The 23517-nt window shown below is 41.0% G+C and overlaps 2 protein-coding genes across 2 annotated transcripts in view; one reads left to right on the top strand and one right to left on the bottom strand.

The window, feature by feature from the left end:
• LOC119408152 (platelet basic protein-like) overlaps nucleotides 1–3501 on the bottom strand; it is a 9034-nt gene extending 5533 nt beyond the window's left edge. The window contains exons 1-3 of the mRNA XM_037674990.1: nucleotides 3449–3501; nucleotides 3198–3330; nucleotides 3017–3100 (exon numbers count right to left, since the gene is read on the bottom strand). Of these exons, the coding sequence (XP_037530918.1) occupies nucleotides 3017–3100; nucleotides 3198–3330; nucleotides 3449–3500 (269 nt within the window). The 5' untranslated portion in view covers nucleotide 3501. The remainder of the gene's footprint in view (nucleotides 1–3016; nucleotides 3101–3197; nucleotides 3331–3448) is intronic.
• Nucleotides 3502–18493: 14992 nt separating this feature from the next.
• On the top strand, nucleotides 18494–19352 carry LOC119430808 (C-X-C motif chemokine 10-like). Its single transcript, XM_037698285.1, has 4 exons — nucleotides 18494–18708; nucleotides 18805–18931; nucleotides 19033–19119; nucleotides 19225–19352. Exons 1-4 carry the CDS (start codon nucleotides 18642–18644, stop codon nucleotides 19253–19255), a joined length of 312 nt encoding a protein of 103 aa, XP_037554213.1. The 5' UTR covers nucleotides 18494–18641; the 3' UTR covers nucleotides 19256–19352.
• The last annotated feature ends 4165 nt before the right edge of the window (nucleotides 19353–23517 follow it).

The raw sequence follows: 23517 nt of genomic DNA, 5'->3' as shown, positions 1-23517 counted from the left end.
TTTCTTAGTTCATATCTTAGATGTTATTACTGTTTTTCTTATACATTTTATTGTTGGATGTAACTGGGACCCTGTGTACATAATTTCGCTCCACCACATGTACCACATGAGGTGTGAATGACAATAAAGAAACTCTGACTCTGACTCTGACAGAGTAACTTTAAGAGTGGCAATTCATTATGGATAATTTTCATTATTTTATTTTGATTATGTTTTATGTAAAACATGAAATGTTTATCATCATAGTAATTTTAAGATAACAGCCCTATTGCTAAATAGATGAGAGTCAGTCTACAATAGAAATACAAGGGAAATATGAGTTAAAAAAAAAAATTACATTACTTGTGTTTTTTTCTTGGTGCTTGCCTTGATTTTCTATAAAAATAATAACAATGTACCAGTAACTTCTATAGTTTTATTATCTCTTGCTGCCAAAGGCAAACGGGGATAATCTGTCTGTGTTCGTTTGTTTGTATCGTTAGCATGAATTCTCTAAAACCACTTGACAGCTCCCAATGAAACTCCCAGAAAGTACAACTGATCACCATTTGGAGTCAGCCCGATTCAAGATGACCACCACACAAAAATGTCTCTAACGTAAAAACTTAAAACTTCCTGTGGTAGTCACTGATCTCATAGCCCTGAGCACAAACTCCTCTTGTAAGATCTTACACTAACACATACGATATAAAGTATAGATGTAGAATTTTTAAAAAGTCATCTACAGGTCCCACAGAAAGTGGGTGACGTGGATTCCTTCAAGGAATTCTAGGCCTTTAATTATTTGAAATGTTTTAGTGTCTGTTTTATCTCTGTCTTGGAAGTGACAGCTCTTCAGTGAAATGTACTCAGGATTTAGCCAAAAGGAAAACTAGTCTTTTCATGTGAATTTCATTAAGAGGGGTGAAGGGTATAGATTACTGCGATGTCAAAGTAATAACACTTCCTAATCTCTCTCTTCTCTTTGAACAAGCGTGAACTTCTACGAAACGTATTAATTACTGCAGTTGTCATCCCCTAATGAAACAAAGTACGTTCATGCTGAAAGGTATTTCCCACACAGCTAAATGTCTATAACTCCTGAGCACAAACAGAGAACACTTTTTCTTGTACATGTGACTTTGCTTTCCTGCTTATACAAACCGGATTCCAAAAAAGTTGGGACACTAAACAAATTGTGAATAAAAACTGAATGCAATGATGTGGAGATGGCAAATGTCAATATTTTATTCGTAATATAACATAGATGACAGATCAAAAGTTTAATCTGAGTAAATGTAACAATTTAAAGGAAAAATATGTTGATTCAAAATTTCACAGTGTCAACAAATCCCAAAAAAGTTGGGACAAGTAGCAATAAGTGGCTGGAAAAAGGAAATTGAGCATATAACGAACAGCTGGATGACCAATTAACACTAATTAGGTCAATTGACAACATGACTGGGTATAAAAAGAGTTTCTCAGAGTGTCAGTGTCTCTCAGAAGCCAAGATGGTAAGAGGATCACCAATTCCACCATTGTTGCGCAGAAACATAGTGCAGCAATACCAGAATGGTGTTACCCAGCGTAAAATAGCAAAGACTTTTAAGTTATCATCATCAACTGTGCATAACATCATCAAAAGATTCAGAGAATCTGGAACAATTGCTGTGCGTAAGGGTCAAGGCCGTAAAACTCTACTGGATGCTCGTGATCTCCGGGCCCTTAAACGTCACTGCACCTCAAACAGGAATGCCACTGTTTTTTTTTTCTTGCTACTCTACGGTGAAACCAGACGTGTTTTCCCTCTCTGCCCCCCCCCCCACCCGCTTCCCTGCTGCGCTCTTTTGTCCTGTGAACCCTTAAAAAGCCTCTTTTTTTTTTCCTGCATACCTCTTAATTGGAAAGATCAGCTGGTCTCTCAACAAAATCGATCAACTTCTCCCGACAGGAGTCATGGTAAGGAGGACACTCTGAACTCTACAGGAAAAATTGGAATGCCACTGTCAAGGAAATAACAGAATGGGCTCAGGAATACTTCCAGAAAGCATTGTCAGTGAACACAATCCACCGTGCCATCTGCCGTTGCCAGCTGAAACTCTACAGTGCAAAGAGGAAGCCATTTCTAAGCAAGCTCCACAAGCTCAGACGTTTGCACTGGGCCAGGGGTCATTTAAAATGGAGTGTGGCAAAATGGAAGACTGTTCAGTGGTCAGATGAGTCACGATTTGAAGTTCTTTATGGAACACTGGAACGCCATGTCATCCGGACCAGAGAGGACAAGGATAGCCCAAGTTGTTATCAACGCTCCGTTCAGAAGCCTGCATCACTGATGGTATGGGGTTGCATGAGCGCTTGTGGCATGGGCAGCTTGCATGTCTGGAAAGGCACCATTAATGCAGAGAACTATGTTCAGGTTCTAGAACAACATATGCTCCCATCTGGACGTCATCTCTTTCAGGGAAGACCCTGCATTTTTCAACACGATAATGCCAGACCACATTCTGCAGCAATCACAACATCATAGCTACGTAGGAGAAGGATCCGGGTACTGAAATGGCCAGCCTGCAGTCCAGATCTTTCACCTATAGAGAACATTTGGCGCATCATGAAGAGGAAGGTGCGACAAAGAAGGCCCAAGACGATGGAACAGTTAGAGGCCTGTATTAGACATGAATGGGAGAGCGTTCCTATTTGTAAACTTGAGAAACTGGTCTCCTCTGTCCCCAGACATCTGTTGAGTGTTGTAAGAAGAAGGGGGGATGCCACACAGTGGTAAAAATGGACTTGTCCCAACTTTTTTGGGATTTGTTGACGCCATGAAATTTGGAAACAACAGATTTTTCCCTTAAAATAATACATTCTCTCAGTTTAAACTTTTGATCTGTGATTTATGTTCTATTCTGAATAAAATATTAGATGTTGGCACCTCCACATCATTGCATTCAGTTTTTATTCACAATTTGTTTAGTGCCCCAACTTTTTTGGAAACCGGTTTTGTAGTTAAACGTATTAAAAAAAAACATGAGAGACTCACCCTAGTTTTCTCTGTAGCACTTTTTTGACCCATGGAGCATCGGGATCCAGACAAACCTTCAGTCCATCCTTTTTAAGAGTAGCTCTTCAGAATGAAAGACAGACCTCATACATCAGTGTAACACCTCAGGGCATTTTGCCTTATTCGATCCCATAAACACAACCCTTTGCTCTGGACTTACATGATCTCTATGTCCGTGCAGTGGGAGTTTGCAGGGTTGACTTCCACCAGTAATATGTGACGCCCTATGGGCTTGTTCTCCTTGTTGATGCACCGACACCGCAGATTCAAACCCTGATCCCCCACAGAGCTCGCTAAGGTTTTTAAATATTAGAGAAGAGTAAAAAACACACACATTTCCACATGAACAGATCACTTTGATGCTTTTAAATACAACTAAACATATTTATTTGACTGACTGATTGCACTTACCTTCATGAATGGTCAGGAAAACCAGGAGTGCCACAGAGGTGATTAGAGACATGTTCTCCGAAAACAAATTTCAAGGTATTTTCTAACTTTTACTGGAGTGTAAAGATCTGTCCAAAGCTCAGCTGTTCCCTTTGTGGCTATGAACTCTTACAAGTCCACTCCGCAAACTCTTGGCTGCTGTTTATATGATCCTCCTCTCCTCTTCAGAGAAAAGAAGGAGTTGTTTTCCCTGTCAGACTTGCACAGATGAGTTGATGTAAGAGGACTCACTTGGTTAGATTTCTGGCAGATAAAATGATAATTAAGTCCAAAGAGACAGTTGTATTCCCCTCTTCTTCACATCTGTTTACGTTAATTACGCAGAAAAGTCTTTGATTTTGACAGCTTGATAGTTTTGTTTGCTTGCCATAGCCATATAAGATTATATGGTTGTAAAACATCTCTACTAAAACAGATTTTTATGTTGAGGAAAAAACAGTTGTGCGGTTTAATCTATCAGCAGATGAGTTTGCTGTGAATCTTCTCTTCCCCCTCTTATCATGCTGTCTTTTCATTTTCAGATTTTTTTTTTGTATTACAAATGCCAAATACAATTAAATTAAACCTTGCCTAATTTGCTCAATTTAAATACAAGAACTGCTGAAAACCAGTGCTGAAGTAAAATAAAAACTGTGCACTACTTGAAGGAAATCTGCCTTTAGTACAAAAGTTTTGAGCTAAGCTCGTCTTGAGAAATAACAAATCAACATTATGCGCAGTTTAACCCAATACAGTATCTCAAGCAATCTGTTAGTGCTTGGAGTATATGTTGGGGATGACTCTCAGCTACTACTAAACCAAAAAGTAGCCCAGACTCTGTAAACTAGACTGAGTTGTAGCCATTCTTGTGTTTGCTAAAGATGAGTTGGTGTGGCAGCCATCCTGAATTGGATTGATTCCAATAATTAGGTTGTAGACGTCCATCCTGTGACTTCTTTCTGAGTGTTTTGTTAAAATCCGTTCCCTGGTTTGTGACATATTTTGTTACACAACTGACAACCTCACATACAGGTAAAACATATTCCCTGATGCATGCTCATTATTGAGCATGCATCAGGATATTCTCTGCCTTTTGGCTTCAAGCCATAACAAGCAGCTGAGTGCAGCTGGACCAAACCTATGGCTATGCAGACACATTTACTTTGACAAGGCTGTGTAGGTTTTATCTGCAGCAGGTATAGCAAGTCAGCAAGCTTGTCCCAACATGACATTCGGTCTTAGAGAGCTGGAATTGCAGAGATGTGGAATGCTTGCTGGGCCACCCACCCTTCTTCCAGCAGATACTCAGAGTTTCGTATGCGCGAGAGGGGAAAGCAGTCTGACCTTGCTCCACTTTGTCTCCTGCTATCTGCAAAACCAAAAAAACTCCCTGAAGTTTCCCAGAATTTCCGGCACTCTTTTACATTCTTTCCCTTTGGCTCGCTTTCCCTCTTGAGTAAATCATTTATGTTAACAACAGCTCCTCCCTCACCAAACCCAACTGCATGCTATTGTAAACACACTAGCCAGACATACTAAGGATAAAGCAAACTTTCATACATGCACATACAAAACGAAAAAAAAAAAAAAAAAATACCATGGTGATTCACTTCAGATTTTCCCAGCTCCTGGTTTTGACACTTTATCTCGGGCTTTTCCTCCTCACAAAGCAATGATAACAAATGTTATCATGAGCAGTTTTCTGTTCAAGATAGAGCAGCCTCTCTACATGTACTGCATCTACTCTGAACCAGCATGTGTTGCATGTTATATGAAGCAATTCCACACAGTGCTGGGCTTCATTGTGCAACAGTATTGCTCAGATCATGGTTCAGGATAGTGTGTCTGCAAATGAGTCCTGGTATTCAGGTTGCAAACAGATTTCTTTGACCTGCTGCGATTAAAGGTGGGCAATCATTCTGTTTGTTAGCAAAATATCCCATGTACTTCTATATAGATTTAAAATAAACTCCCATGAAGTAATAACTGGATGTACACCAACAGTTTACTTTTGGGAGTCAACGTAATTCGAGATTGAACCTACAGCCGAATTATTACATTTATTTATTACTTGGTCATTTTTTTTTACAGATTTTGAACTCAAATTAGACATGGTAGTAGCTAGGAGTAATCCTTAACACATACTTTGAGCATTAACAAATCAGGCATAAGCTTTTGAACTTTGAACTCTGGCATGCAAGGTGGTGGGTACCTCTTTTAGGAATGCTAATTTTCACAATAATCACAAAAACAGGATACTGTAATGTCTTCAGTTTTGCCAATATTTATTCATGAATTAAAGAATTAAAGGAACTCACTTTTTAAGGTTGATCGGAACTAGTTGATCGGAGCTAGTTTGTCTCGAGCGAAGCATGAATGATTGAGAAATTTATCCCAGACCTGTTTGAAAACCTCACCAAACAAACATACAGGCCATGCGGATTAGCCAGAATGAAAACTAAATGGATCGTCAATTTTTTTCTGGCATGATGCTCTGAGAACTTTAAGACACTAACAGTTCATCTTTAGTCTAGATCAGATGTGGGAAATTATGTTCCCCAGCAAAGTATACTGACTTGAATGGAAAAATTGAATTAGTAACAGGTTTAACTTGCCAGGGGACTGAACTTTGCGGTTGCACCAAGAAGAATTCCTCTGGTGGAGATGATCACAGCCACAGAATCAGCCATCCGCAACAACAAAATTAAAGAGTATGAGGCAGAACAGCTTAGAATCAAAGTTTCATCCTGCCTCAGCAATACTAAACCACCACCTTCCAACATCAGTAGAGAGGAGAGGGATGCACTCACCACTCTTAGCAAGGACAAAAACATCATCATTCTCCCAGCAGACAAAGGAAGGTGCACAGTGATTTTGACCCAGAAAGACTATCATGAGAAAGTTATGACACTCCTTAGTGACTTAAACACTTATGAACCACTGAAAAGAGATCCAGGAAGTGGTTACAAGAAGAAGTTAATAGATTGCCTGAAATTTTTTTGGAACAGGACAAGACTATTGACCGTATTCTGTACCACAGACTGAACCCAGGGGAGGCCACACCTAGTCTGTATGGTTTACCTAAAATCCACAAACAAGGTGTACCTTTAAGACCAATTGTTAGCATGATTAACTCTGTCACTTACAATGTTTCCAAATATCTGGCGTCTGTACTCATCCCTTTAGTTGGCAGCTCAGAACACCACATACAGAACACCATGGACTTTGTGGATAAGGTGAGGGATGTCATCATGGAGACTGATGAAACAATGGTCTCTTTTGATGTCACATCACTCTTTACGTGCATTCATGTTGATGATGCAGTAGAGGTGGTCAGTTTAAAATTAAAATCAGACACCACTCTGAGCAGTAGGACCACGCTTTCCACAGAACAACTGTGTCAACTCTTGAAACTGTGCCTGCAGTCAACCTACTTCACATATGGGGAGCAATATTATAGGCAGAAACATGGGTGTGCTATGGGGTCTCCAGTTTCTCCTATTGTTGCCAACCTGTACATGGAGGAGGTAGAAAAGAGAGCCTTGACGTCCTTTTCAGGGACACCACCAAGTCATTGGTTCAGGTATGTTGACGACACCTGGGTTAAAATTAAATCTCAGGAAGTCCAACATTTTACTGACCACATCAACTCTGTGGATAAATACATCAAGTTCACATGAGAAGATGAAAAAAATGGCAAGTTGGCTTTCTTGGACTGTGAGGTCTCAGTCTCTGATAGAGGACATTTAAAAACTGAAGTGTACCGCAAACTCACCCACACAGACCAGTATTTGCAGTTTGACTCCCATCATCCTTTGGAGCACAAGTTAGAAGTCATCAGGACTCTGTATCACAGAGCAGACAGCGTCCCCACTAACTCAGGAGCCAGGCAGAAGGAGAAATCCCACACAAGACAGGCTCTAGAGCAGACCTGGGCATTGTACGTCCCCAGGGCCACATGCGGCCCTTTGGTTGACTCTCACCGGCCCCCGTAAGGGGAATTACAAAATACATATGTAAACAAATGAAGTTAGCCAAATCCAGATATAGATCCTCTCTCAATGATGATGTCAGCTTTGCTTCACATCTCCACCTCAGACCTTCAACCTGACTTTAACATTTCCATTAAAGCCCAACAGAGACTAAACTTCTCTCACTAAACAAGAAAAAAGAACTGAAAAACACCAAATGAGATTTTTAGACTACAAATGTAGGCACGTAAAGAACCGGGACTCAAAATCACAGTTCAGTGACGATCATTATTATATGATGTTTCATAATATTTGGAGTACAAAGACAATATTGTGATTTACAAAGCTAAGAACTTTTTCAGCAGTATATAAAACTCAAAATTAGTTTTGGGGTGAATGTGACTGAAAATGATCACTAATATAACGTCACAAATGGTAAAAATGTTAACAGTTTACCATTGTATTGGGAAATTTAATTGAATAAATGACATTTTTTGTAAGGAAACCTCGTTTTTCATTGCTTAATCATAACAAATACTCTTACCAGCTTGTTAAAACAGTGCTATGTACTGCTTTTAATAATGAAATACTATTATTATGCAGTATTGAGTTAACTTGAAATCAGGTCTCTCTTGTAAATGAGTCCTCAAGGCTCAATGGGATTTACCTGTCTAAATAAAGGTTGAATGAAAAAGTCATTTGTGCCAGCCCTCCACAATATTTGTTGTTTCTCATGTGGCCCCATGGAAAAAATAATTGCCCACCTCTGCTCTAGAGCAATGTGGATATTCTAACTGGACCTTCCTGAAAGCAGAGAAGAAACCCAAACAGGACTCCAACCAGCCATCAGGTGAAAAGAAGGAACCCAGACCCAGACCAGTGGTCATTCTGTATGTTGAGGGAGTATCAGAGAAACTGAGACGTTTATTTTCTAAACATAACGTCCCAGTGACTTTTAAACCCCAAAATACATTACGGCAAAGACTGGTTCATCCCAAAGATCCAGTCCCCCAGCACAAACAGAGTAATAATGTGTATGCTGTTCAGTGTCAGGAGGGCTGTGATCAGTCTTACATCGGGGAAACTAAACAGCCACTGGCCAAAAGGATGGCCCAGCACAGAAGATCAACAACATCAGGCCAGGACTCTGCGGTCTACACTCATCTCCAGGCCAGCGGTCACTCTTTCAGGGATGAAGATGTTCACATCCTGGACAGAGAGGAACGATGGTTTGAGAGAGGAGTAAAGGAGGCCATCTTTGTGAAAAGAAATCGTCCATCGTTAAACAGGGGTGGAGGCCTCCGGGTTCAACTGTCCCCCTCTTACAATGCTGTGATTGCTAGTATCACTCAGCCCACTGTGAATAGTAAACAGCCATCAGTGTGCTAATGATCCATTGTTAGGCTGATGGTCCTCCTTGACTATGTGAGCAGCTAGTTTTGGTTGTCAGCAGCAAACCGGTTGATCCACTGCGAGAGGGTGCTATTTATAAGACTAAGCTAAATACAGCACCTCAGACTGAGGAAGTCTTTCGGATGAAAAACGAAACGTTCCTACATTTTTTTTTTTAGAATGTCCAGAGGACCAGATTTAACTGTTTTAGATTTTTAGAATTGTTGGCCAACTGAAAAGTATGAACATGAAAAGTATGAGCATGTACAGCACTCAATACTTAGTTGGGGCTCCTTTTGCCTGGACTACTGCAGCAATATTGTGTGGCATGGAGTCGATCAGTCTGTGGCTCTGCTCAGGTGTTATGAGAGCCCAGGTTGCTCTGATAGTGGCCTTCAGTTCTTCTGAATTGTTGGGTCTGGCGTATCGCATCTTCCTCTTTACATACACCATAGATTTTCTGAGGTTAAGGTCAGGTGAGTTTGCTGGCCAATTAAGAACAGGGATACCATGGTCCTTAAACCAGGTACTGGTAGCTTTGGCACTGTGTGCAGGTGCCAAGTCCTGTTGGAAAATGAAATCTACATCTCCATAAATTTTGTCAGCAGCAGGAAGTCTCTAAAACTTCCTGGTAGATGGCTGTGTTGACCTTGGACCTCAGAAAAAACAGTGGACCAACACCAGCAGATGACATGGTCTCCTCAAACCATCACTGATTGTGGAAACTTGACACTGGACCTCCAGCAATGTAGATTCTGTGCCTCTCCTCTCTTTCTCCAGACTCTGGGACCTTGATTTCCAAAGGAAATGCAACATTTACTTTCATCAGAGAACATAACTTTGGCCCACCCAGCAGCAGTCCCAGGTGAGATGCTTCTGATGCTGTCTCTTTTCAAGAGTGGCTTGACACAAGGAATGTGACCACTGAAACCCATGTCTTGCATACTTCTGTACATGGTGGTTCTTGAAGCACTGACTCCAGCTGCAGTCCACTCTTTGTGAATCTCCCCCACATTTTGGAATGCATTTTGTTTCACCATCCTCTCCAGGGTGCGTTTATCCGTTGCTTGTACACTTTTATCTACCACATCATTACCTTCCCTTCACCTCTCTATTAATGTGCTTGGACACAGAGCTCTGTGAACAGCTAGCCTCTTTAGCAATGACCTTTTGTGTCTTACCCTCCTTGTGCAAGGTGTCAGTGGTCGTCATTTGGACAATTGTCAAGTCAGCAGTCTTCCCCATGATTGTGTAGCCTACAGAACTAAACTGAGAGACCATTTAAAGGCCTTTGCAAGTGCTTTGAGTTAATTAGCTGATTAGAGTGTGGCACCAGGTGTCTTCAATATTGAACCTTTTCACAATATTCTAATTTTCTGAGATACTGAATTTGGGGTTTTCATTAGTTGACAGTTATAATCATCAACACTAAAATAAATAAACATTTGAAATATATCAGTCTGTGTGTAATGAATGAATATAATGCAAAAGTTTTACTTTTTTGAATGGAATTATTGAAATAAATCAACTTTTTCATGATATACTAATTTTATGACCGGCAGTATATACGGACCAAAACCATACATGTTAGGCTGACTCTAAATTGTCCCTAGGTGTGAGTGAGAGAGTAAATCGTTGTTTGTCTCGTTTGTCTTTATGTGGCCCTGTGATGGAGACCTGTCCATTGTGTCCCCTGCCACTCACACAGTGACTGCTGGATATGGGCACCAATGACCTCCACCACCCAAAAAGGAAGAAGCGGTAAAAAATGGATGGATGGATGAATGTTTCTGTTCATTGCCCTGAGATGACTTCTGTTGTGACTTGGTGCTATATATCCATCCATCCATCCATCCATTTTCTTCCGCTTATCCGGGGTCGGGTTGCGGGGGTAGCAGCCTAAGTAGGGAGGCCCAGACTTCCCTCTCCCCAGCCACTTGGGCCAGCTCTTCCGGGGGAATCCCGAGGCGTTCCCAGGCCAGCCGAGAAACATAGTCCCTCCAGCGTGTCCTGGGTCTTCCTCTGGGCCTCCTTCCGGTGGGACGTGTCCGGAACACCTCACCAGGGAGGCGTCCAGAAGGCATCCTAAACAGATGCCCAAGCCACCTCAACTGGCTCCTCTCGACGTGGAGAAGCAGCGGCTCTACTCCGAGTCCCTCCCGGATGATCAAGCTTCTCACCCTGTCTCTAAGGGAGAGCCCAGACACCCTGCGGAGAAAACTCATTTCGGCCGCTTGTATCCGAGATCTCATTCTTTCGGTCACAACCCAAAGCTCGTGACCATAGATGAGGGTGGGAACGTAGATCGATCGGTAAATTGAGAGCTTCGCCTTTTGACTCAGCTCTCTCTTCACCACGACAGACCTGTACAGCGCCCGCTTCACTGCAGACGCTGCACCTATCCGCCTATCGATCTCACGCTCCATTTTTCCCTCATTCGTGAACAAGACCCCAAGATACTTGACTCCTCCACTTGGGGTAGGACCTCCTCCCTGACCCGGAGAGGGCACTCTACCCTTTTCCGGCTCAAGACCATGGCCTCGGATTTGGAGGGACTGATCTTCATCCCGGCCGCATCGCATTCGGCTGCGAACCGCTCCAGCGAAAGCTGTAGATCACGATCTGATGAAGCCAATAAGACCACATCATCTGCAAAAAGCAGAGACGCAATCCTAAGGCCACCAAAACGGATCCCCTCAACACCTTGGCTGCGCCTAGAAATTCTGTCCATAAAAGTTATGAACAGAATCGGTGACAAAGGGCAACCTTGGCTGAGTCCAACTCTCACCGGGAACAAGCCCGACTTACTGCCGGCAATGCGGACCAGGCTCTGACACCGGTCATACAGGGACCTAACAGCCCGTATCAAAGGGCCCGGTACCCCATACTCCCAGAGTACCCCCCACAGGGTCCCCCGAGGGATGCGGTCGAACGCCTTCTCCAAGTCCACAAAGCACATGTAGACTGGTTGGGCAAACTCCCACGCACCCTCCAGGACCCTGCTGAGAGTGTAGAGCTGGTCCAGTGTTCCACGGCCAGGACGAAAACCGCACTGTTCCTCCTGAATCCGAGGTTCGACTATCCGACGGACCCTCCTCTCCAGAACCCCCGAATAGACCTTACCAGGGAGGCTTAAGAGCGTGATTCCCCTGTAGTTGGAACACACTCTACGGTCCCCCTTTTTGAATAGGTGGGACCTATTAAATATTAAATGCTATATAAATCAACTGAATTGAATTGAACTTAATTGAGAGGAATGCCCATTAAATATTGAATTAAAATCTAAAAATCCAAGATGGTGACCAATGCTACATTTAAATGGCTTTTACGCAGCTATATTTACACATATAGAGTTGAAATTTGTTGAGGTTATAGCTGAGAATATTCCCAATTACATACAGAGTCCAAATCAATAATCCAAGACGTCCACCTTAGTTAAAAGGGAAAATTTCCAATAACTCAGCTATTTTAAAAGATACTGAGCTGAAATGTGCTGTGTTGGTAGCTGAGAGTGAACCCCAACACATAGTAAATTGACAGCAGCGTGACCGTCAAAGTTTCTCCAGGAACTTTCTAGTTAGAATTGTTACACAAGATTAAAACAATTATTATAAATGCAAAAATGTATTATGGACTGTACTTGTATAGCGCCTTTTTATCTTATTTCAAGATACTCAAAGCGCTTTACACTACAATCTGTGTCCTCATTTACCCATTCATACAGCACTCTACTAGATCTCTACAAAGCTAATTGAACAAATCATTCTAATGAGACTAATCAGTGCTTTTAGATCATATTCATACACTGATGGGACACACATCAGAGGCTATGAGTAGTTCAGTGTCTTGCCCAGGGACACTTCAACATGTGACTGCTGGTGGATTCGAACCCCCAACTCTCTCACTGGAGGACGACTGCTCTAACCACTCAGCCACAGCCACCCCGTTTAATTTTCTTGTGTTGTCATTGTGCTCTAGTTTTTTTTAAATTTACTTTATTTAGCAATGTTTGAGTAGTAAAACCAAGAATATTTGAAGTGGTAAGTCTTTCCATTGTTGTTCTTGGGGTAAGAAGCTAAAAGGTTTGAAAACCACTGGTCTATAGAGATATTTCTGTATACTTTAACATTCTGTTAAAGCATGAAAATTCTGTCTCTTTAAACCTGGACTAAGTTAGAATAAAGTAAATTAGATGTATAAATATTGTATTAGTCCAATCCATTTTTTTCTCGCTGACAATCTTTCTATGGGATTGTAATTCTAATGATCATGTTTATGACACTTGCTGGAGGGGGAAAAAGTAAACTGTTAACTTTTTTTTTTAGCAAAGTCATGTTCCTTTCACTAAAATAACACGGAGCTGGTCCCTGAGCAGCTTTCTAACTATTTGTCACTTTTGCAGATTTTAGGGGAAATTTCTAAATATCCACATATTATTGCATAATGCTGTCAACGAACAGATTTGTCTTACTTCATGGGATTGTCAGTGACATTCAGAGCTTGTTTCCTCTATTTGTGTGTGTTTCTGCTATTAAAAAAAAAAAAGAAAATTCTAGTTGTAATCAAAAGTTCCCAAATTTTCATTACAAATATGTACAAAAAGTCATGAAACACCTAAAATAGACAGAATCCAAACATTTCTCATTGGATTAAATAAAAAGGTGCCATCAGCAGGTGAAATGGCTTTTAAAGCAGTAGAATAAAAAGGTCATTTAAAATCTGCCTCATGTTGGTCACATGTATTTTACCTGATCTCATCTGAAGCACAGACAATTACAAAAATTTAAAACTTTCCAGAGAAGCTCAGCACGTGTTTTGTATCTAACCACATCTGTTTTTCATTTCCGTGTATTTAAAACAAACGGACATGTGCGAAATATCTGTCGTTTTCTTTCTGTTTCAGGTTTATTTATTTTTTTATGAAAATGCCATCTAAGTACAACCATTCAAACAAACATAGTGTGTGCAGGTTTTATTTTTTGTCCCGTCACAGAGTGAAGAGAGGGAATTGGAAATACCGTTCATCTGTCCGGGTTGTGAGCATGATAACTTGAAAAACAATTGAAGTACCGACTTCCATTTTCTGTGAGGCTGCATCTAGGAGTAAGAAAACTGTTAAAAATGTGTTGGCTGTGTCAAAATCCAAGATGGCCACTTCTATATAATTATGTGTAAACCGGTCTTTCTAGTTTTTGTATTACTTTAAAGTTTAGTTTCCTCAAATGATTGGGGTGGCCTAAGATCAATTTTTGATGGCAAAAGGCCACCTTTGGCCACCCTCTGGCTCCACCACTGCACCTGGAGGTGTATAAAATGGCTCCCTCCATCGCCAGGATCAATCACTCTACACCGCCTTGGACAAGCAAAAAAATAAATTAAATCTACCTCTGGTATTCTCCACAGTGTAACTCCGACCCACATGAATATCTTACACCAAAAACATTTAGGTTTACTTGCCCCTGTTCAATTCCAGTCCAGAAAAAACACTTAACTTGAAAACTACAAACTTTCACTATTCAAATCCCTCAGTGATGGGGGACATCAGCATACCGCTTGTTATTTTACTGTTATGATATTTTAAACTTGAATTTACAGTATTTTTGTAGATTTATACTGTATCCCTTATTGCTACAGTGAATGATTTGATTTCAATGAATTAAAACATGATAAATAATTGTGTCACAAGGTTTGATCCATTGTTCATAAATGACCTCATGTGTGTCCCGCTGGCTTGTGAAAGTTGCTGCTGTGACGTTTGAGCAGATGTGTTGGGGCCTGTTGAGGCTGCATCAGAACTCAGTCCCATGAAATGTTTTGGCACGTTGCCTCGTGGCGCTTGTTTGGGAAATGCCAGAAGCATGGATTCATGTTTTGATAAGCGCAATAATCAAGTTGCAATTTGCAATATCTTAATGATGCATAAACGTCAACACATACAACTCAAGAAATGCAACTCAAGAAATATATATATTTTTTTCTTTTAGATAGAACCAGTACTTATAAGAAAGTATTCCTGTTTGGGGTTTTTTAAGCACCTATGCACACAGACAGGTAAATGGAGACATTCCTTCAAACAACAAACATCTCTTCTTGACGAGTTGTGTTTGGTCAAACCTTGAAAATAATCTTATATATATTGTGAAATGTCATGCTTAGAGTGTGTGTTGTGAATGACTCTCAGCTACTTCCACATCAAATTTGACCTCAGTTTATCTAAAATTGGGAGTTATTGCCATTTCTTTAAGTGATGGCCAATGTCATTTAGTTGTAATGGTCATCTTGAATTGGACGGACTCCAAATAATAATCAGGTGCAGCAAGTTTTATTAAAATTTGCTCAGTGGTTTATTAAATATTTTGCTAACAGACAGAAACTTGAACACACACACAGATACAGGCGAAAACATCAAGGGAAAGTTCACAAATCCTGGACTATTCAATGATTTTCACAGATTCCATGTAATTATTGTTGCTTACATGTCATGTGTGTAATATAACTGTAATATAACAACTTCTTTCCAGCTTTCTAACTGCCAACAATGGTGTACCACAAGGCTCAGTCTTAGGACCCATCCTCTTTACAATCTACATAAGTAATGTAGGTTAGGTCATTCTGAATGCATCCTTACATTTCTACGCTGAAGACACAGTTGTTTATTGTCGAGCTAGAACAATTGCGAAGTTTTTCCAGCTCTTACAGTCTGCATTCGACATCATCCAGTCAGATTTGTTCCAACTCAAACTGGTGCTTAATGCTGATAAAACCAAAGGGATGTTGTTTTCAAACAGGAAGTCGGCACCAGCAGTCCTTCCTTCTATCTTATCTACGAATGGTGTTCCTATTGAGTTAGTCAATTCTTATAAATACTTGGGTATCTTGGTCGATTCACATCCCTTTTTTAAGTCTCATATTGAGAACTTGGTAAAGAAATTGAAAGTTAAATTGAGTTTCTTTTTCAGAAATAGATCCTGTTTAACTTTGAATGCTAGGAAACACCTTGTAACTGCTACTTTCTTTCCCTCCATTGACTATGATGACATTATTTACATGAATGCTCCTGCCAGCTCCTTGCAGATGTTGGATGCTGTCTACCACGGTGCGCTAAGATTCATAACTGGCTGTAACTACCATACCCATCACTACACCCTGTATTCATTGGTCAATTGGTCATCATTAAGTTTACACAGGCTCTCACACTGGTACATTTTCATCTTTAAATCACTTCTTGGTCTGTTGCCTTCATACATCTCCTCCTACATGTAACTGCGTGAGTGCAGCTACAGCGTGAGCTCTCTGGACATTATTACCTGCAGTGTTCCGTCAGTGCAGACCGAACTTGGCAAAAGAGCCTTCTCTTACTCTACAGTGCCTTGCGAATGTATTCGGCCCCCTTGAACTTTTCAACCTTTTGCCACATTTCAGGCTTCAAACATAAAGATATAAACTTTTTATTTTTTGTGAAGAATCAACAACAAGTGGGACACAATCGTGAAGTGGAATGAAATTTATTGGATGTGTCAAACTTTTTTAACAAATAAAAAACTGAAAAGTGGGGCGTGCAATATTATTTGGCTCCCTTGTGTTAACATTTTGTAGCGCCGCCTTTTGCTGCAGTTCCAGCTACAAGTCTCTTGGGGTTTGTCTCTATCAGTTTTGAACATGGAGAGACTGAAATTCTTGCCCATTCTTCCTGCAAAACATCTCGAGCTCAGTGAGGTTGGATGGAGAGCGTTTGTGAACAACAGTCTTCAGCTCTTTCCACAGATTCTCGGTTGGATTCAGGTCTGGACTTTGACTTGGCCATTCCAACACCTGGATACGTTTATTTGTGAACCATTCCATTGTAGATTTGGCTTTATGTTTTGGATCATTGTCTTGTTGGAAGATAAATCTCCGTCCCAGTCTCAGGTCTCTTGCAGACTCAAACTGGTTTTCTTCCAGAATGGTCCTGTATTTGGTCCCATCCATCTTCCCATCAATTCTGACCATCTTCCCTGTCCCTGCTGACGAAAAGCAGGCCCAAACCATGATGCTGCCACCACCATGTTTGACAGTGGGGATGGTGTGTTCAGGGTGATGAGCTGTGTTGCTTTTACACCAAACATATCATTTTGCATTGTGGCCAAACAGTTTGATTTTGGTTTCATGTGACCAGAGCACCTTCTTCCACATGTTTGGTGTCTCCCAGGTGCTTGTGGCAAACTTTAAACAACACTTTTTATGGATATCTTTGAGAAATGGCTTTCTTCTTGCCACTCTTCCATAAAGGCCAGATTTGTGCAGTGTACGACTGATTGTTGTCCTATGGACAGACTCTCCCACCTCAGCTGTAGATCTCTGCAGTTCATCCAGAGTGATCATGGGCCTCTTGGCTGCATCTCTGATCAGTCTTCTCCTTGTTCGAGATGAAAGTTTAGAGGGACGGCCGGGTCTTGGTAGATTTGCAGTGGTCTGATACTCCTTCCATTTCAATATGATTGCTTGCACAGTGCTCCTTGGGATGTTTAAAGCTTGGGAAATCTTTTTGTATCCAAATCCGGCTTTAAACTTCTCCACAACAATCTCGGACCTGCCTGGTGTGTTCCTTGGTCTTCATGATGCTCTCTGAACAGAACCCTGAGACTATCACAGAGCAGGTGCATTTATACGGAGACTTGTTTATACACAGGTGGATTCTATTTATCATCATCAGTCATTTGGGACAACATTGGATCATTCATAGATCCTCACTGAACTTCTGGAGTGAGTTTGCTGCACTGAAAGTAAAGGGGCCCAATAATATTGCACGCCCCACTTTTCAGTTTTTTATTTGTTCAAAAAGTTTGACACATCTAATAAATTTCATTCCACTTCATGATTGTGTCCCACTTGTTGTTGATTCTTCACAAAAAAAATAAAATTTTATATCTTTATGTTTGAAGCCTGAAATGTGGCAAAAGGTTGAAAAGTTCAAGGGGGCTGAATACTTTCGCAAGGCACTGTACTTCTGTATCCTGGTATTCCTTGCAAAAAGATGTGAAGTTGTCGACTTTGACCACTCTAAGGGATTTCAAACAACTGTTTTCATTGCAAAAACCAACACAGACATGTTCCTGTTTTTAGTATTTTACACCTTTCTATAATGTAGCTGGTTTCTGATTTCTTACCGTACATTACTTCTATTTACTTTTCATTTTATATGCTTTTATATGATTGTCTACTGTTGTGTGTACCTCATCTGTGTTCTTTTTTTAAAAACAGGTCTCTCTTGTAAATGAGTCTTTGCGACTCAATGAGACTAACCTGTATAAATAAAGTTTGAATGAAAAAATATTCATCAGCTGATCAATCGAGCTTGATGTGACATACCTTTGAGGTACATGAACTTTGATGGGGTTAAAAATGTTGTACATCACACACTACTCAGTGGGTTTGTTACAGGATTTCAGTGGCTGTGTTTTTCCTTGTGACACCTCTGAACGTGTGTCACTTGTTGATCCAAGCTGTTTCCGGATAAAATCAGAGGCAGTAAAAGTAATTGAGTGAAGGAGCCAGTGAAGTGTGCGCTGTAAATTCCCGTTCGACAGCAAAGTCTCCCACATTGCACAACCTCCTGAAAAGAAGGAAATGAGTCACGCTGAGGAGCAGTATATAAGTGTTGTCACTTCTTGATTCCAGCAGCAGACTGAGATAGCAGCTCAACCTGGAAGAGAACGGAAGGTGGAACTGAGGCCTAGAGCAGAAGAAAGAACAGCTTCCAGTGTTTCTTAGACAGTTCTCTGAAGGACTTTTGTCTTTATTGTCAGCTAATACAGAATCTGTACAAGGCAAAAATGAAGAGCAGCACAATTATTGCCTTCTCTGTCATCCTATTCCTGGCCTTTTTTGCCAGCAGTGAAGGTAAGCCTCATTTTGTTTAAAAGCAGTCTCTCAGTCATCTTTTCTGCCATGCACTGTTGCATTTTGTGACCATGTGCAACTTTAATCTGCACACAGGGATGGGGGACTTGGGAGTGGAGCTGCACTGTCGCTGCATCAAGACGGAGAGCAGACCCATCGGCCGGCACATCGAGAAGGTCGAGCTGATTCCCGCCAACTCCCACTGCGACGAGCTGGAGATCATGTAAGGAGCAAGTCCTCACCTCGTTTAGATAAGAATCATGATGACGATTTTATGAGCTACATAAAAAAACTTACATCAATGTTTGTGGCTTTGGGTTACAGTGCCACGATGAAAAAGACAGGTGATGAGGTTTGCCTGAACCCTGAAGCTCTCTGGGTGCAAAAAGTGATTGAGAAGATCGTTTCCAGGTAAGAGTCTCCTTAAACATGTCTGATGAGAACATTCATGACACACTGTGGGGAGTTTTGGATTTCGATGAACAATGTAAAACTTTCTGTTTATTTTCTCTGCAGCAAAAGACGTTCAAACAGAAATCAACAATAAGTCAGAAGACAACAAGAAGTCTTCGACACTGATCAAATTACAAAAGACTGATCCAACGACGAGGTCATTCCACTTCCACCTCCCTGCTGGAAACGACAGCGGAGCTTTGCACATTTTGTTTGTATCAAACATGCTTGAGACAGAGAGTTTTAAAAGTTTGTGAAATTGCACTGAAGTTCTTTTCTCTTGTTAAGCTATTTATTTATCTTTGTATTTATAATATTTAAAAGTTTATGAATAACTTGGTTTGACATGGAAGAAAGAAACGCTTGTTTATCTTTTTTTTTTACTTGTTTAATATTTAAAAAAATCATGCAATTCATCAGTTGTTTGTGTTTCACATGTTCTATGGATTCTGGCCCAGGTCAATGAGTTTTTTCTTATATTTTTACAAAGACAAATGGGAAAAACTAAATAAAATCAAGTTACAGAAACTGAACATTTCTGCTCACTTTTATATTTAATCATTGCTGCTGTCACATGAATGCACATTTTAAAGAGATAAATAAAAACTATCAAAGTGTACCTGCAGAAACATTATCAAATGGTAAATAATCTTATGTAGCCCCTTTCTAGCCAGCTACTCTGTTCTTTACAGCACAGTCTGTGCCCTCGTTTACCCCTCTACACATTCACACATCACTTTCTTACATCGCTAAGAAAACAACAGCTGACATGACTGAAAACTAAAAAGAAACTAACCCAATTTACTCACCATATCACAAAATTACTGAGCTGAGAGACAAAATAACTAGCAGTGGACAGAAGACATCAGTGCCAGATGCCAAGGAGAGGGAACTAACCTGAGCTGATGAGAAAATGAGCGGGTGAGAGTGGGTGAGGCCGAAGCTGAGGAGCAGAGGACTCACAGAGGAAAAACACAATACAGATCTACACGGACACTGAACTCAAGTACACACAAAGGTGGGTCAGGTATAAAACAACAAAACTCAAACAGAAGAAAAGAGAAGGAGAGGGAATAAAACTGCAGCTACTTAGAGCATGCAGGTGGAATCAAACCACTGTCTCTTGTTGGAGGATGACTGCTCCAACCACTGATCCACAGCTGCCCCAAACTCCTTGTCTTTGGTGTCACTTTTTCAAACTCTGACAGGTAAAGAAGTCGATTTGATACTGATATGTCTATGGTTTGTGTTGTTTTTCCATCCATTATCTTTACCCGCTTCGTCCTTTTCGGGTCACGGGGGTCGCAGGTGCCCATGTCCAGCCATCACAGTGCGAGGGGCGGGGGACACCCTGGACAGGTCTCCAGTCCATCACAGGGACACATAGAGACAAACAACCATTCACTTTCTCACTCACACCTAGAGACAATTTAGAGTTACCAATCAGCCTAACATGCACGTTTTTTTTTTTTGTTTGTTTGTTTTTTTGGTCTGTGGGAGGAAACGGGAGAACCCAGGGAAAACATGCACGGAGAGAACATGCAAACTCCACCCAGAAAGGCTCCCGGCCGAGATTTAAACCGGAGTGACCTGCTCCCTGAGAGGCAGCAGCTCCAACGTTAGAGCGTGTTTTTCCTTATTGTGCAAATTATTTCACTATCATTCTAATATGGACCATATTTCCAAAAATGTATACAGAATCTCATAAGTCCATATTTAATTCCTAATAAAACATCAGATGTTAAAACTAAATCTTTGTACAATTTACGGGAAAAAAAAAAGAGTTGGGTAATTTTAACATTTGACGGCAGCGACACCTAAAAAAGTAAGGTTAATTGGCAACAGGTCATAAAAGGTATAAAAACAGCATTTTAGGCTATTTGTCGTTATTCTTATCGGATATTCAGCATATGATGATTTTCCAAAGTGACCTCCGTCTGAAGGGTCACGTTGCAACATACAACACTATACCAACTTGTTGGATCGACCCTTGAGTTTGTTTCCACTGTAGATGAACATATCCTGTGATATATTCATAAATTAAACGGATTCATTCATTTTTCTGGACTGAATAATAACGTGCATTGAATTTAATTAAATGTAACGTGAGGCGTTAATTTTCTTTGACCCATCAAATGAATGTGGTCATTTATTTACAGAATCAAAGTTTAACACATCACACATTTACATTAATTTGGCAAAATATGAAAATAACAACAGGTTAATTTAGCAAGTTTTACAAGGAGGAAACAATACGGCGATTGTTTCCCTTGCTTCCAGCTGTACAACAGACATTTCTAAAAATATCTGGAATGATTTCTAGCAAAAGAAGAGTTTAAAGATGGAAAATGAAGTTTAGGGGGAGAGGAAAAGATGGATGAGGGAAATGTGTGTCTGCATCAGAACGGCACTCTCCGGTGAGTTCCCAGCTTCTTCCCCGGTACACTTAGGTGGTATAAATCAACTCTTTTACCTGGAGGAGGTGATTCCACTGGTACGGAGTTCCATTTAACGCACCCTTTCAGCGTCTCCGTAGGAACAGCTGTGAATCGTCCGAAGTAGTGACGGTATTCCGTCCGACACAGGTTCACCTCTCGGTGGACTCACATGAGTGGAGTCCGTCAGAAGTTCCACTCAGATGTGGAAGATTGCATAATTCCCACAAGACTCGGAAGAGCTCTGGATCATGCCTGGACTTCTGGTCTCCCAGCACTGGAGCGGCAAACGACTGAAGCCGAAGCCTGAAGCGACTGGTTTGAACTAGGAAGTACCGACATTTAAAGAGTTCTATTTCCGGTTCATTTGGGAGGTTCCTGATTGGTCAATTCGACCAGACAGGGGTGTGTTTTTGTGACGTAAGAGGTCACTAGGAGTCAGAAAAACAGAAAGTGTTTTGGAACAGATTGAAAATGTTTTTAGAGACAGAGAGAGGAATATTTAGGCGAGTTGGGGGAAAACAGGTGCCAGCCTCTATATTTACGTCTGAGAGGATTTAAAAACATGATAGTTCGTTCCAACAACTTGTTTTGCGTTTGACTCCAACCTTGGACCAACTTACACTTGCTCATTCAAAGACAGAAAATCAGAAAATGCATAATTACTCTGTAACAGACCTTAACATGATTTCTACTTTGCATGAGGATTAAAAATCACTAATACTGTTTCACAGTTGATTAAAAATGATTAGTTCACTGCAACATCTAAAAATGGTTTGAACTAAACACAATTTTGATTATCAAAACATTTGTAAAATAGTAATGATAATAGAAAAAGAGAGTGTTCTTTCAATTGATCAGTGCAGGACACTTAAAAAGTCTCTGGATGAACTTGATTTGTGTTTCTGGACTCAAATCAATGAAATACAGTTCTTGTTCCAGGAAGGCCCCTCAAGGCCAGATTTGACCTGAGGCCTAGTTCACTACACCACATGTAAGTTTGTCTCTCTTGTTCCAAAAGTGCAATTCTTACCCGAGTAGGCAAGAAGCGGAAAGATATTGGCTGAAACAAGCATAGCAGATAATTTGCTCTTCTCAAATGCACAACAACTTCATGCTAAATTATGTCCATATCCACGTGTTTGCACACAGGTTTCTTCATGTGACATCACATCTTCTGCCCTTGTGGGTCACTTCAGGGTCTGTTCACACTGGAGTCTGATGAGTGATGTGAATGACCATGATGTCATGATCTCAGGGAACCCAGGATAAATGAGCTGATGAGACAGACAGACGTAAAGTTTGACAGTGTTTATTATTTACAGTGAATAAGTGGTACAGTTGTATTGGAAGTCTCAGGAACCCTGGAGGACAAGAGGTAGGGCAGGTAGGTCCTTATGAATAAGTCTTTTAATATTGTCTTTGCTTTGCTTGGCTTACTGCAGGTGGTGTTTGGGTCGAGCGTGGTCCAAACAGAACTCCAGAACAGGGAGACCCAGGTGTGGCAGGCAAGTGACTGGAGGACAAGGAGCACATGGGGAACATCCATCAGGGAGAAGCTTAGGTCACAGAGGATCAGGATCCTCGAGTCGGGAGACCCAGATTGGAGAATTAGACGTGAAAAAGCACAAAGGTAAGTTAGTCCTTAATCTCAAGAGAACTAACTGAGGCCAGAAGCACAAATACCGGTTGGCAACATGAGGCTGCAACGGAGAGTAGAGCTCGTCTGCAGCCTTAAGTAGGACTTGGTCTTAATCATGAAGATGAGCCGCATGTGTTCTTCATTAGACGCCATCTTGGAATCCAGGGCTGCAAAAGGCTGAACTCTCTCTCTCACACACACACACACACACACACACACACACACACACACACACACACACACACACACACACACACACACACACACACACACACATAA

The sequence above is a fragment of the Nematolebias whitei genome, chromosome 3 (assembly GCF_014905685.2).
Source record: "Nematolebias whitei isolate Nwh7 chromosome 3, NemWhi1, whole genome shotgun sequence".
In the NCBI taxonomy this organism is placed as follows: domain Eukaryota; kingdom Metazoa; phylum Chordata; class Actinopteri; order Cyprinodontiformes; family Rivulidae; genus Nematolebias; species Nematolebias whitei.
This window is presented reverse-complemented; position numbering and strand designations above follow the sequence as displayed.

Excerpts from the sequence above, each read along its gene's own strand:
- LOC119430808 (XM_037698285.1), top strand. The coding sequence starts at position 18,642 with ATGAAGAGCAGCACAATTATTGCCTTCTCTGTCATCCTATTCCTGGCC. Across the intron at positions 18,709-18,804 it reads CTTTTTTGCCAGCAGTGAAG|GGATGGGGGACTTGGGAGTG; the intron begins GTAAGCCTCATT and ends ATCTGCACACAG. Across the intron at positions 18,932-19,032 it reads TGCGACGAGCTGGAGATCAT|TGCCACGATGAAAAAGACAG; the intron begins GTAAGGAGCAAG and ends TTTGGGTTACAG.